Source organism: Bombina bombina, chromosome 12 (genome assembly GCF_027579735.1).
Source record: "Bombina bombina isolate aBomBom1 chromosome 12, aBomBom1.pri, whole genome shotgun sequence".
Classification (NCBI taxonomy): Eukaryota; Metazoa; Chordata; class Amphibia; order Anura; family Bombinatoridae; genus Bombina; species Bombina bombina.
Window position 1 is genome coordinate 107,633,889 of NC_069510.1, and position 13,579 is coordinate 107,647,467.

The 13,579-nt window shown below is 40.7% G+C and overlaps 1 protein-coding gene across 1 annotated transcript in view; it reads right to left on the reverse strand.

Moving 5' to 3' along the window:
• Window positions 1-13,579, reverse strand: part of COL27A1 (collagen type XXVII alpha 1 chain) — a 591,531-nt gene that overhangs the window by 225,370 nt on the left and 352,582 nt on the right. The window contains exon 30 of the mRNA XM_053696152.1: window positions 8,763-8,807. Coding sequence (XP_053552127.1) covers window positions 8,763-8,807 — 45 coding nt within the window. The remainder of the gene's footprint in view (window positions 1-8,762; window positions 8,808-13,579) is intronic.

Sequence of the window (13,579 nt, forward strand, 5' to 3'; positions counted from 1 at the left end):
TGTTAACATGCAGATGATTATCATTATTAACCCCTTAAGGACCAGCGACGTACCCGGTATGTCACTGGTCTTTTTTGGGACTTGATTGTTTTATAGCGCTGTCTTGCCACCAGTTTTGAGACTGCTCTATTCCACAAAGCCTGCTGGAGGGAGGGCATTAATAGTGTGTTCTTGCTAGACTAATGCATTTATGTCCTGAAAAAACCTTTAACGACCAGTGACATACAGGGTACATTGTGGTCATTAAGGGGTTAAGATTGTGATAAACCCTTACATACTCAGAGGCCAGGTATTTTGTCTTCTTTGAGACAATTGGTAGTAAAGTCAAATTATAGTTTATTTAATAATAATTTGCTTACTACACTATACCCTGATACAGTTCATTCTGAATGCCAAGATATCTCATTTCCTAAAGAAATACTCTGAAACATTCTTCTTGTGTATATGCCTTTGTCATGATTGAAAGAGCTAGCAGACTAGCAAGTCTGCTTTCAAATTGTTTGCTTCTGAAATGCGGATGACAGACGTTACCCTAGTTCAACCTTATTGCCTGCTTCTTACAGGTACGCTCATACACCTAAAATGTACAATACTGTAGCATTGTCTGATTTATATGGAGATGAGCAGATAAAAATACTCTATAAGTATTAGGAGCAGGAGTAAATGGAAGAAACGTCAGCCTCTAATAAATCTGTAACCTCAAATTGAGGGAAATCTGTAAGCAAAGAGAGTGTCATTATTTCAAACACAATTTTTGGGTTGTAATTCCACTACAGGTTCATCTACAGGTTTTCCACAAGCAAATCAATCAAGCAAAATTAGCCCCTCTATGGCTGTCACTGAGTCCACTAATAACCATATTGCTTCATTTGAAAAACATGGAGTTTGATACTAGAAACGTCACAAATTCATTTTAAAAACTCTTTGTTTAAAGGGACTTTCCGGTCAAAATATAAATGCACATAGATTTATTGCATCTTTTAATAGAAACATATTTACACTATACATGTATTAGCAAAAAAGCTTCTAGTAAAAGCTATCACTGTTTTTGTGTTAACATTTTCTCTGCACGTGCATGTGAAGCATAGATATTGTCACTGCACCCATATTTTAAATACTGCAGCTGCTCAGAGCATCAGTGGGGCATGTATCATGTCAGCAATTAACAAATTGAGTCGTTACCACATGGTACGAGCACCTTAGGCTCTCTGAACGAGAGCTGTGTTTAAAATGCTGGTGCACGGTGCATACTTAGATACAATTTTGAAACAGCTATAGCTTTTATTAAAAGCATTTTTGCTAATACATGTATGTTACAAAAATGCTTCTGTTCAATACCGAAATGCACCCATGTAGTTTCCAATTTTGGCTGGAATATCCCTTTAATTAATCATCCAATACTGATGCTATATGTTGAGTATGCAGGACTACCTAAACTAAAGATGATGCTGCAAATATGGAACTACAGATTCAACCCAGACCTGTGCCTTTATTGAGGGCCCAAGACATTAAAAAAACACATATGCGTGTTCTCATAAGGGCACCAGAAAGATCACTTGGCAATACAGGCTGCCTTTCCTGGATCTATAGAAACACTTGAATGAAATCATTTAATTTGCCATAAAATGTTTAATTTTGTGTCGTTTAAAAAACGTGTTATTTAATTTACACACTTTTCCTGTCATTTAAACCTGAAAATGATGATTTGCTCTGCCACCCCATAAAGGCTGGTGTGTAATCATGACTGACCAATAACCCTACAAAATGCTAGATCATTTATTTCTGTCCCTAACTAGCCTTGGCAGAGGACAGACGATAAATCTATTTGTACGTCACTGGACTGCTATACATTTATAAAACATTTATTTTGCACCAGGATCATTTGCTAAGCAATGCTTTATTGCTGACATTCTTCTAAGGGCTCTGACTATATAAAACTAAAGCAGAAGTACTTATTTTTCATTCCAACAATCTGCAAATTATTACTCCAAGGCTCGACATCCTTGGGGGAAATAAAATAACTTCTTTATTCTGATTAATATCTATGGTGTCTCAAAGGGGAATGTCAAAACATTAGAATCAATAACTGACGCAAAACTGAGTAATAAAAAAACAGAATCAATAACAGAACCGATGTGCTTCAGTAGAAGAAAACAGAAGAATTTATTTGCCAGGAAGCAAACAGTTCCTGTGTGAGGGGAAAGAGCGAAGATGTACTTTTCTTGGTATAGCAGAATTCAAATGCAGCTTCTATCAAACAGAATGTTGTGCATATAATAAATGTGTTAGAAAAAGCGGAACACATTAACACAAAAGTCTGCAGCAAAAACATAAATTATGCTTACCAGATAATTTCCTTTCCTTCTGTATAAGGAGAGTCCACAGCTGCATTCATTTCTTGTGGGAAATACTGAACCTGGCCACCAGGAGGAGGCAAATACACCCTAGCCAAAGACTTAAATATCTCCCCCACTTCCCTCATCCCCCAGTCATTCTGCCGAGGGAACAAGGAACAGTAGGAGAAATATCAGGGTACAAATGGTGCCAGAAGCACAAAATAAAATTTAGGGCTGCCCATCGGAGTACAGAAGGAAAGAAAATTGTTTGGTAAGCATAATTTATGTTTTCCTTCTTAATAGTCCACAGCTTCATTCCTTACTTGTGGAAAATTATACCCAAGCTCCAGAGGACACTGAATGATAACGGGAGGGAAACAAGAGAGGCGGCCCCCATATCTGAGGGCACCATAGCCTGCAAAAAAAAACTCTCCTGAAGGCTGCTTCATCAGATACAAAAACCCAACCAACTTGTAAAAATTAGAAAAAGGCATATAAGGAGGACTAGGTAGCCGCCTTACAATCTGATCCATAGAGGTCACATTCTTTTGAAGGGCCAAAGGAAACCACTGCTCTTGTAGAATGAGCCATTAACCTCTGAGGAGGCTTCTGACCCGCTGTCGCATATGCTAAGTGGATAATAAGCAGGTCTAAATTCCTTCGTAACCTGAAGATAAAACTTAGAGGCACAAACTACATCCAAAACTGCAGAAACGTTCCTTTGACAAAGGAATAGGACATAAGGAAGGAACTACAATCTCTAGATTAATGATGCGGATTAACACGTTAGGAAGGCATCCTAACCTAGATTTCCTAACCGCATTATCACAACACCAGATAAGGAGGGTTGCATAGCAAGGCAGCAATCTCAAAGATTCTGCGCGCCGAAGAAAAAGTCAATAGAAAGAGACCCTTTCCAAGACCTCATGCATAGACTCAAATGGAGCCCGATGCAGTGACTGGAACACCAAGGAGGAGCATTTGAAATAAACCCAGGTCTGACCTTAGATGGAGCCTCAGCAAAAACTGCACATCTGGGAGCTCAGTGAACCCCTTTTGTGTAGTAAAAACTGCAGGGCCGAAAGCTGTTCCTCAAGGGATTAGCAAAGAGGCCTCTCTCCAGACCCTCCTGGAGAAAGGAAGAAACCTGGCAACCTTATCTTCGTGCCAGGACCAATCACGCTCTTCATACCGGAATAAGTATGTCCTCCACACCTTTATGAAAGGTGTGACGAGTAACCGGCAAACTAACTTAAATGAGAGTAACAATAACTCTCACTGAGAAACCTTCTCTACATAGTCCGCCTCAGAGAATCCTGAAGAACAAAGGAACCTTGTTCCAGCAGATCCCTGCAACAAGGTAACCTCCACAGAGGAGATGACAACATCCCCACTAGATCCACGAACCATAATCTTCGCAGCCATGACGGAGCGATCAGTATCACCAACGCCTACCCCTGCATGAGCTGAGCCACCCCTCAAGGAAGAGTGTCATAGACGGAGAAAAATAAATTATATTGAACCTCCAAGGCATCTCTAATTTATCTATTAGCTCCGCCGGAGGATCCCTGAACCTCAACCCATAACTGGATAGCTTGGTATTGAAAACGGGATGCCAAGAGACTATTTCCGGCCTCCCCCTCCTGTTACAACTATCTGAAAACACTTCGGGATGGAGAGACCGAAACCCCAGAAGAAGGTATAGTCTGATGAGAACATCTGATGCAGAAGTCCACACCCGGAGTGTGGATCGCTAGTGATGAAAAGTAGCGGGTCTCCACCCACTCCAGAATCTGAGATACTACCCCCATCGGTAAGGAGTCTCTCGGTCCTCTCTGATAGAAGATCTAAGCCACCGAGGGTCAATTAGAATCTAATAAACTGGGACGAACCCAGTATGGGCCAAGCTTTCAGAGCAAAGAATATTTCTCGAAGTTCTATAACGTAGATTGGGAGGGGGCTTACCCCCTGAGTCCACCGGCCCTGTGCCCTCTTGGCACTCCCTCCCCATCCTGACAAAGTTCTGACCATAGTCACAAACACCCAGGGTGGTCATAAAAAGGATGTCCATCGGGACCAGAGGTACGGACAAAGCCACTAAGAGAGTGATTCTCTCGAACAGTTGTCCAGAGAAATCTGTAGAGACAGATTCCACCGATCGCCGTTCCACTGCCTCATGAGCTGGAACCTGGTGAAAGAAATGATGACCATGCTGGGCATCATTAGACTAATCACCTCCAAACCCTGAGCCAGCAATAGCCATAAAGAGGTCTGGAAGGCACAACATGTTGAAACTAACTTACAACATCACAGGTCTGAAAGAAATGTTCTCATGTCTAAGAAGATTATTATAGTACCCAGGGCTCCTCCCTGGTGCTTAAAGGGACTCTGAACCCCCAAAAAATATTTTGTGATTCAGACAGAGTATGCAATGTTAAGCAACTTTTTAATTTACTCCTATTATCATTTTTTCTTCGTTCTCTTGCTATCTTTATTTGAAAAAGACGGCATCTACGTTTTTTGGTTCAGTACTCTGGACAGCACTTTTTTATTGATGGATGAATGTATCCACCAATCAGCAAGAACAACCCAGGTTGTTCACCAAAAATGGTCCGGCATCTAAACTTACATTCTTGCATTTCAAATAAAGATACCAAGAGAATGAAGAAAATTTGATAATAGGAGTAAATTAGAAAGTTGCTTAAAAATTCATGCTCTATCTGAATCACGAAAGAAAAAAATCTGAGTTCAGTGTCTCTTTAATACCAGAGAACTCTGATCTAGAATATCTCCCATCTCTCAGGGTCGAGGAAGACAGAGGAGATCCCAAATGGTCTACCCCCAGACGAAACGATGGTGCTTGAACCAAAGTATCATCCAAAAGGGCGCTACCAATATATCCTGGATTCTGGTCACTGCCCGAAGGGCCCCTAGAATAGTAAGAATTCTAATAGCAGTGGCTAGACAAAACGGAGAAGTCTGAACTGGAAGTGCTGGTCCAGGAATGTCAACCTTAGGAATCTGAATGTTCCCTGGATTGGAACGTAAAGGTAGGTATCCTATAATAATAATAGACCTTATAGTCTCCCTTGAAGGAGACATTCGAAAAATTTGTTTTGCACTTTAGGTCCCGAAATGGACGGGAGATCCCTCCTTCTATAGGACCACAAAAAAGGGTTTGAATAGTATCCCAAACCTCTCTCTTCGAAAGGCACCGGGACAATGACCCCAAAGGGGACAAATCCCTTACCCACCCCAGAATGGCTTTCCTCCTTACTGTCTGGAAGACAGGTTTAAGAGAAGGAATCTGCCACAGGGTGGGTGAGACTGGAAACCTATCTAGTAACCCATATCTATGACATTTAAGACCCATAGATCCTGCAAGTCCCTGAAGCAAGCATCTGAAAAAGGCGATAGTCTGCCCCCAACATGATCCCAGATAGGACTAGGGACTGGCCTGTGCCAACATAGGGTCTGTGGTCTCCTTGCTCTGTATGGACAATATTCCAGGCCTGAGTCAGATTCCAAGAACACTTGGAATGCTCTGGAAAGTGGAGGTCCTGACGCTGGGCCTTATCAGCACTAACAGAACAAATGTAAGAAATGTGTCCTTAAGAATTGTTTTCTCATCGAACGGAAAAGCCATGGATAGAGGAACCAATCAAATCATTCCCATAAAAAGAAGGAAATAGATTTGACTCCAAAATCATGTCTGTCAGAGTGACTCACGGTCTGAAACAGAAAAAGGTAACCTGAAGCCCTAGCTTTGGGTTAGCAATCTGCGTAGAATCACAGATGAAATAATTATAAGCTCCAAGGCCTTAATTCTTTCTTGAAATGTCGAGGAAATTACCACCTCGATCGAGAAGGAGACGCCCCAAAACTGCGACAAGTGAAGCCGTCTGTACAATAAATATCCCTCTGTTGAAACATCTTCTTTAAAAGAGTTTCCATTCTTATATCCAGCAGCTCTAAGAAATGAACTATCCTTTAAAAATGGATAGTAGAAACAATTGGCAAGCGCACAAATAGTGTCAGCCAAGTAGGGATGGGCAACAAAAACAACCCCCCCTATAGAGCCCGGAGTCAGGTAATCTTAAAAGGAATATAGACGAAGGGGAAGATCCACTCATCTTAATCAAGTTCAAACTTCCCCTAGTAGAAAGCGTAGACGTTCTACTCTAAATCTAAAAGCGAAATCCTCCTCTGCTGGAGGAAAAGAGGCAACAGACTCCGACCCAGCAGGTTCGTACCCTGAAGCTTTAGAGAGAACCGCATCCCCAGATGACTGATTGGATACAACCGTCAAACTACATGATGCCCCCTGGGTGGGAGTGCCTGATTTAACCTTTCGCTTGCCCTTAGCAGAACGAGGTAAAGTGCCTAAAGCTGCAGACATCGCCATATGGAACTGTGCAGTAACGTCTGGTGGAGGATTAGTAGTGCAAGGGGACGCTGCATGTGTATGAACAGATGAATGTAGGAAGCATGCCTCACGGGACAGAGACTCCTCGGAGGCGGAACGCTCAGTGGCATCAATCATCTCAACATTATTTGATGAAAATACCCTGTTGTGGCATATGGAACATAATTGAGAGGGCGGACATACCCAAGCCTCCTCACAATATACACAGGTATCATATTCTGTAGTTGAGGGATCACCCTCCAACAAATCAGAATCCTCCATAGCTAGAGTAAGAAAATCGCCCTCTCAGTAGTCACTCGGTTAGGAAAAAGGAAATGAAAACCGCGACCACTCACGGTCACATGGTGCACAATGCAGAACCGCCCCTGCTATAAGCAAAAACGCATCAAGCTTATTAAGCTGCACAACTCTCAAAGTAAAAGTGAAACCTGTACGTTCCATATCAGCCTATGAGCCCAAAAAAACATCTCACACATAAAGCAGCATAAATCACATAAACCTATATGATTAAACCCCCCTGTTCAACAATCCCCCTCAGGAGATATTAACCCTTTATTCCATAAAGATAAAAGGAGTCACACTGTGACCCTGTCTTCTAGCGTTTGCATATGTGTAAAAATCAAAACGATCTTACCGGAATCCACGATGCGGAACAAAAATGCAGCCTCTCAAGTGTGACACATTCTTGTTGCATCGCTCCTGACATCGACTTGAGTGAGAAAAGCAGGCAGTGAAACTCGTCAACACTGATTCCTAAAGAGCTGTTAATCTGAGTCTGGATGGGTTCGCAGAATAGACTCTACCTGAATCTCCAGACCCTAACATTCGTCAATGCTCTCACTGAGAGGCTGACAAGATTACTTAAAACTCCAGTCCCATATCTAAGGGTAGATACCCTTCCTCGGAGTTACTCCAAAATCTTCTCTGCCAACCTCCACAAATGTAAGAAATGTGTCCTTCAGAATTGTTTTTTTACGAAAGGCAAAGAATGACTGGGGGATGAGGGAAGTGGTGGAGGTATTTAAAGGGACAGTAAACCTAAAAAATAATGTTATAGAATTATGCACAGAGTGCAGAATTATATAACATTATTTTAGTGTTATCCTTATAAAACCTTTTATTCTCTTTGAATTTTTTTAAAATATGCCCGTTTTTCAGACCCGCTCTCTGTACTCTGCTGAGAGGGTCTGTTTATTTTACACAGCGCATCGGGCCAGCTGTATAGTCACAGCCCGGCCCGACTGCGCCATAACACTAAGTGCAGCTTGCTCCTGCTCTGTCTATGTGGAGAATTATATAACATTATTTTTTAGGTTTACTGACACTTTAAGCCTTTGGCTGGGGTGTCTTTGCCTCCTCCTGGTGGCCAGGTTCAGTATTTCCCACAAGTAAGGAATGAAGCTGTGGACTCTCCTTGTATTAAGAAGGAAATACTAGGTTGTAATAAACACACACACAGGGATATGACAGGTACTTGGACCCCTTTCCCCCAATAAGCGCCTATAAGTAATATACAACCTTGCAGATATGCCAAGAATGGTCATGTAGCAGAAGATGAACAAATGGCAGACTGTAAGAGGTCCAGCACATATATGCAGCTGGAATACCCCAACTCACTGCTTGACTGTGTTTAACATGAAACACTATCCTTTGGGCACTCTCACTAACCTCTTAAGACTCCTGTGACAGCCCAGCTATAATCTAAACATACCATGAAACAAAATTGCAGGTCTACATGTCACTGCATGACAACTGTACTAAGAGGGGTCCTCTTCATCTGTACAAAATAACAACAATAACAACTGCAGGATAAAGCAGAGCTATATGACAAAGATGTAGAAAGAAAACCAAAGCTGGTGGGAATATACATGGAAAAGGGAGGATCATGAAGTTACAAACCTATGTATTATGAGGTTACAAACCCAACACTGCACATTGATACTTTAAATACAGGGGGAAAAAAAAGATTGCTTTATGCAGGTAATTGTTTATTTCCATACCTGTTGACCAGTAAGACCTTGCTTGCCCTGTATCCCACGTGGGCCCTGTAGATAAAGATCACATTAGAAACATAATCAGATTACCCCTCTGTACTAGACATACACAATTATAGGGTATTGCTTAATAGAAGTAAGATGGGTTACCCAATGAAAATATTGGAGCTTACGATATTGACTTAAAGGGACATGATACCCAAATGTTGAAGCACATGAAAGTGATGCAGCATAGCTGTAAAAAGCCGACTAGAAAATATCACCTGAGCATCTCTATGTAAAGAAAGTAAAATATTTTACTTCAAATTTCCCAAGTATTCACACCCCACTGTAAAGAGACTTTAAGCAGCCAATCAAGATGCTTGTCCCAGGACTTGCAAGGGAGTGAGCCTATGTCATGTGCAGTAACAGTCATGTTATTTTCCTATTTAGTTTAAGTAAGTTCTATGAAATCGCATGAGATTTTAGTGAAATCTCATGAGATCACAGCAAAGAAAAAGCATTACCTCAGAACTGTTGATGCAGATTGGCTATTTTTTTCCAACTTGCAGCTGGAAAGGAGCTGAAATATAACTGTTTACACAGCACTCTGGCGAGCTAAATACATTTTGAGGCAAAATATCCTCTTTTTTCATAGAAATAATCAGGTGATATTTTCTTGTCAGCTTTTTACAGTTAAATGGACAGTCTACTTGAAAGTTGTAATTGTTTAAAAAGATAGAAAATCTTTTTATTACCCATTCCCAAGTTTTACATAAGCAACACTGTGACATTAATACGCTTATTACATCTGTGATTACCTTGTATCTAAGCCTCTGCAGACTGCCCCCTTATCTCAGTGCTTTTGACAGACTTGCATTTTATCCAATCAGTGCTGACTCCCAAATAACTCAATGGGAGTGAGCACATTATCTATATGACACACATAAACTATCACTGTAAAACTGTCAAAATGCACTGAGATAAGAGGCGTTTGTTTTTTTTAGAGCCTGCCTAAGTTTAGATTTCAAAAAGGAATACCTAGAGAACAAAGCAAATTTGATGATCAAAAGGAAATTGGAAAGTTGTTTAAAAGTGCATGCCCTATCTGATTCATGAAAGTTTAATTCTGACTAGTCCCTTTAAGCTGCATCACTTTCAAATGATTTAGCATATGAGTATTATGTCCCTTTAAAATGCTACCTAAGTTTGTGTTGTCATACCAATTAATAATTTACAACTTACATAATAGTTTTCAGACACTAACACAAATATTAAAGGGACAGTCAACACCAGAATTTTTGTTGTTTAAAAAGAAAGATAATCCCTTTATTACCCGTTCCCCAGTTTTGCACAACCAACACAGTTATATTAATATACTTTTTACCTCTGTAATTATCTTGTATCTAAGCTTCTGCTGACTGCCCCCTTATTTCAGTTCTTTTGACAGACATGCAGTTTAGCCAATCAGTGCTCAGTCCTAGGTCACTTTACGTGCATGAGCTCAATGTTATCTATATGAAACATGTGAACTAATGCCCTCTAGTGGTCAAAATGCATTCAGATTAGAGGCAGTCTTCAAGGTCTAAGAAATTAGTATATGAACCTCCTAGTTTTAGCTTTCAACTAAGAATACCAAGAGAACAAAGCAAAATTGGTGATAAAAGTAAATTGGGAAGTTGTTTAAAATTACATGCCCTATTTAAATCATGAAAGTTTTTTTTGGACTTGACTGTCCCTTTAATAATGGAGCTATGGGTACCAGTGCCTACCTCACGTATGCTGTACAGCCCAGAAGTCACTTCTTTAGGCAGTCAGCCAGAATGTGTTAGAGCAACATACACACTGTCTGCTGGGGCTTTAGCAAGTTAATGACAAAGAACAACACCTCTGTGGGAAAAGGAAGTTGGGATGAGCCCATTCACCCAATATATAAACACACACCCCTCTCACAGTTCGGAGGATCTGCTTCTCATAGATGATGCAAATCCATAACATCCCACCCTGGGGCTGGAATGTGATTTCTACTATTACATATAGGAGAATGTTGCTAGGTTAATTTCCTAAATAAACGGCTTCAATCTGCATTTACAAACCAGGGTTGGGATGAATCAGCTAACAGGGGTATTGCTAGGTTGCAAAATGATCTGGGGCTAAAGCCCAAGACAAAAAACAACATTTATGCTTACCTTATAAATGATTTTCTTTCAGGATGATGAGAGTTTACAGAGCCTTGACGTGTGGGATTGAATTCCGGCCACTAGGAGCAGGCAAAGAAGCCCAACAACAAGAGCTTTTAATCCCTTCCACCACTCACTTTAATGTATAGCCAAGCAGTGAAAAAGGGAGACAGATAGGAAGGAAAGACAAAAGCAGGGTATATAGTGGATAAAGTAAAACTGCCGCCAGAATAGGGTGGGGCCTGTGGATTCTCGTCATCCTGAAAGAAAATAATTTATCAGGTAAGCATAAATGTTGTTTTCTTTCATAAGATGATGAGAGTCCAGAGAGCCTTGAGGTGTGAGTCCACGACAAGGAAAGGGTGGGACAAATAAGACAGTTTCTATTCTGTGATACGTATTGAGGGAGACTTTCCCACCACCAAGTAAACCTTTTGAATCACCTGTTTGAGAGAAGCAGCTAAAGCCACCTCTGTAGCTTTCTGGTCCTTACAAAGCCAGAATGGTGAGCAAACAAACTAGAACTTTGACTAAAATCCTTAGTATCCTGAAGATAAAGTGTTAATGCTCTAACATCATCAAGATTATGGAGACGCTTCTCCTTAAAATTCGAAGGATTCAGACACAATGAAGAAACAACATTTCTTGTTAGTATATTGGTCCAGAGGACAGCCTTATCCTTGTGGAAAACAAGAAAGGGAGATTCCAAGACAAGATAGATCATTCAGAAACTCTTCTAGCCGAGGATATAGCTAGAAGGAAAAGAACTTAACAGGACAAAAGCTATACATCAATGTTGTACATAAGTGCAAAAGGAGGTCTTATTAGAACTGAGAAAACTAAATTAAATTCCATGGAGGAAAAATAGGTCCTTCCAGGTGGCCTGATTTTCTCCAAAGTTTGAACAAAAGCTTGACATCAGGAAGCCTAGCTAACTTCTTGTAAAAAAAGAACAGATAGGGCTGAAATATGACCCTTTGATGAACTTACAGATAGTCCCTTGTCAAATCCATCATAAAGAAACTGAAGAAATCTTGGAATCCTTAAGGAATGTTAATTAAAAACCTTTAGATAAACATCAATCAAAAGTAAACACCTTCCAAATTTTGTGGTAAATCCTTTCAGTTATCAAATGTTAAAGGGCAGTCTTGTCCAAAATAAACTTTCATGATTCAGATAGAGAATGTAATTTTAAAAATTTTTCCAATTTACTTTTATCACCAATTTTGCTTTGTTCTTTTGGTATTCTTAGTTGAAAGCTAAACCTAGGAGGTTCATATGCTAATTTCTAAGTCCTTGAAGGCCGCCTCTTCTCTCAGGGCACCTAGCAACTACTTGATCAAAAATCCTCTGATGGAGGGACTACTCTCCTGGATGAACAGACATTGTCTGAGATATACCACTTCAAAATTGTTTCCTTCTGGAATCTGATTGCTGAGAGAATACATTGATTCTTCTCTGTCCAAACTAGATTCTGGAATACCTCCTGCATAGCCAACTGACTGTGAGTTCCTCCTTCATGATTTATGTATGCCCCAGCCATGACATTGTCTGACAGAAAATGGATGCATCTTCTTCAGTAGAGGCGATGCTTGAAGAATTGCTCGGAACTCTAAGATGTTTATATGGAAACCTTGCCTCCTGAGGTGACCATACTCCTTGCGCTCTTCAAAACTCCACGACAGCACTCCAACCCAAAAGACTGGCATCTATGGTCACTGTAGCCCAATAGGTTGAAGAAAGAGTGTACCAAGGGTCAATGAAGGATTTTCCATTCACTGGGATAAGATTGTCTTACTTACAAATCCAGAACAATCTGCTGATCCAATTGCAGATAATTATTTATCCACTGATTGAGCATAAACAGCTGAAGAGGACGTAATAAACAGCAGGCAAACGGATCTGCGTTTAAAGCCACTATCATTAGTCCTACGACCTCCATGCACTGAGCTACAGTTTTATAAGCAGAACATTGAAGAAAATAACCTGCCTTCTGAAGTTTTATTCTGCAAGATTCTGACAAAGAAAATGTGCATTGACAGAGAGACTATGAAGACACTTTGTAGTTGGAGTTCAAGAGCTCTTTGGAACATTTATCCTCCAAACAAGATAGTGAATAAAAGGTCCTGAACTGAACAAAAACCAGGCCTTCTGAAAAGATTCAATCTGCCCCCTATCAGAACAGAGTCTGAAGTGGGTGCCGCACCTTTATACAGATTTAGAATTGGAATTCTTGTTCTGCTTACTCTAGGCCCAAGATTACCCTTGTTTCCAGGCAGGCTTGAGGGATTCTGTTGTCTGAGAAGAGGAAGACGTCTGAACACCCGAGGCACGATAGGAGTTACACCGAATTCCAGGCCTATTCTTTCCTCTTGACTTCTTTTTTTGAAGAAGAAATGCCACCTAAAATTGATCCAAAAAGGAATCTTTCCTTGGAAGGGAAGAGTCATCACTATGATTTAGAACACCATGGGAACTGACCAAGGGAATGATTTATTAAGATGCGGACGGACATCGCTAAATGCCGACAGCATGTGCCAATCAGCCGCTAGCAGGAGGTGTCAATCATCCCAATCGTATCAGAGGTGGCGGATAAGTTATTGGCTAAGAGGTGGAAACGTCACCTCTCAGCCAAATAGTGTTCTGCCATGGCCTGTCTTAGCG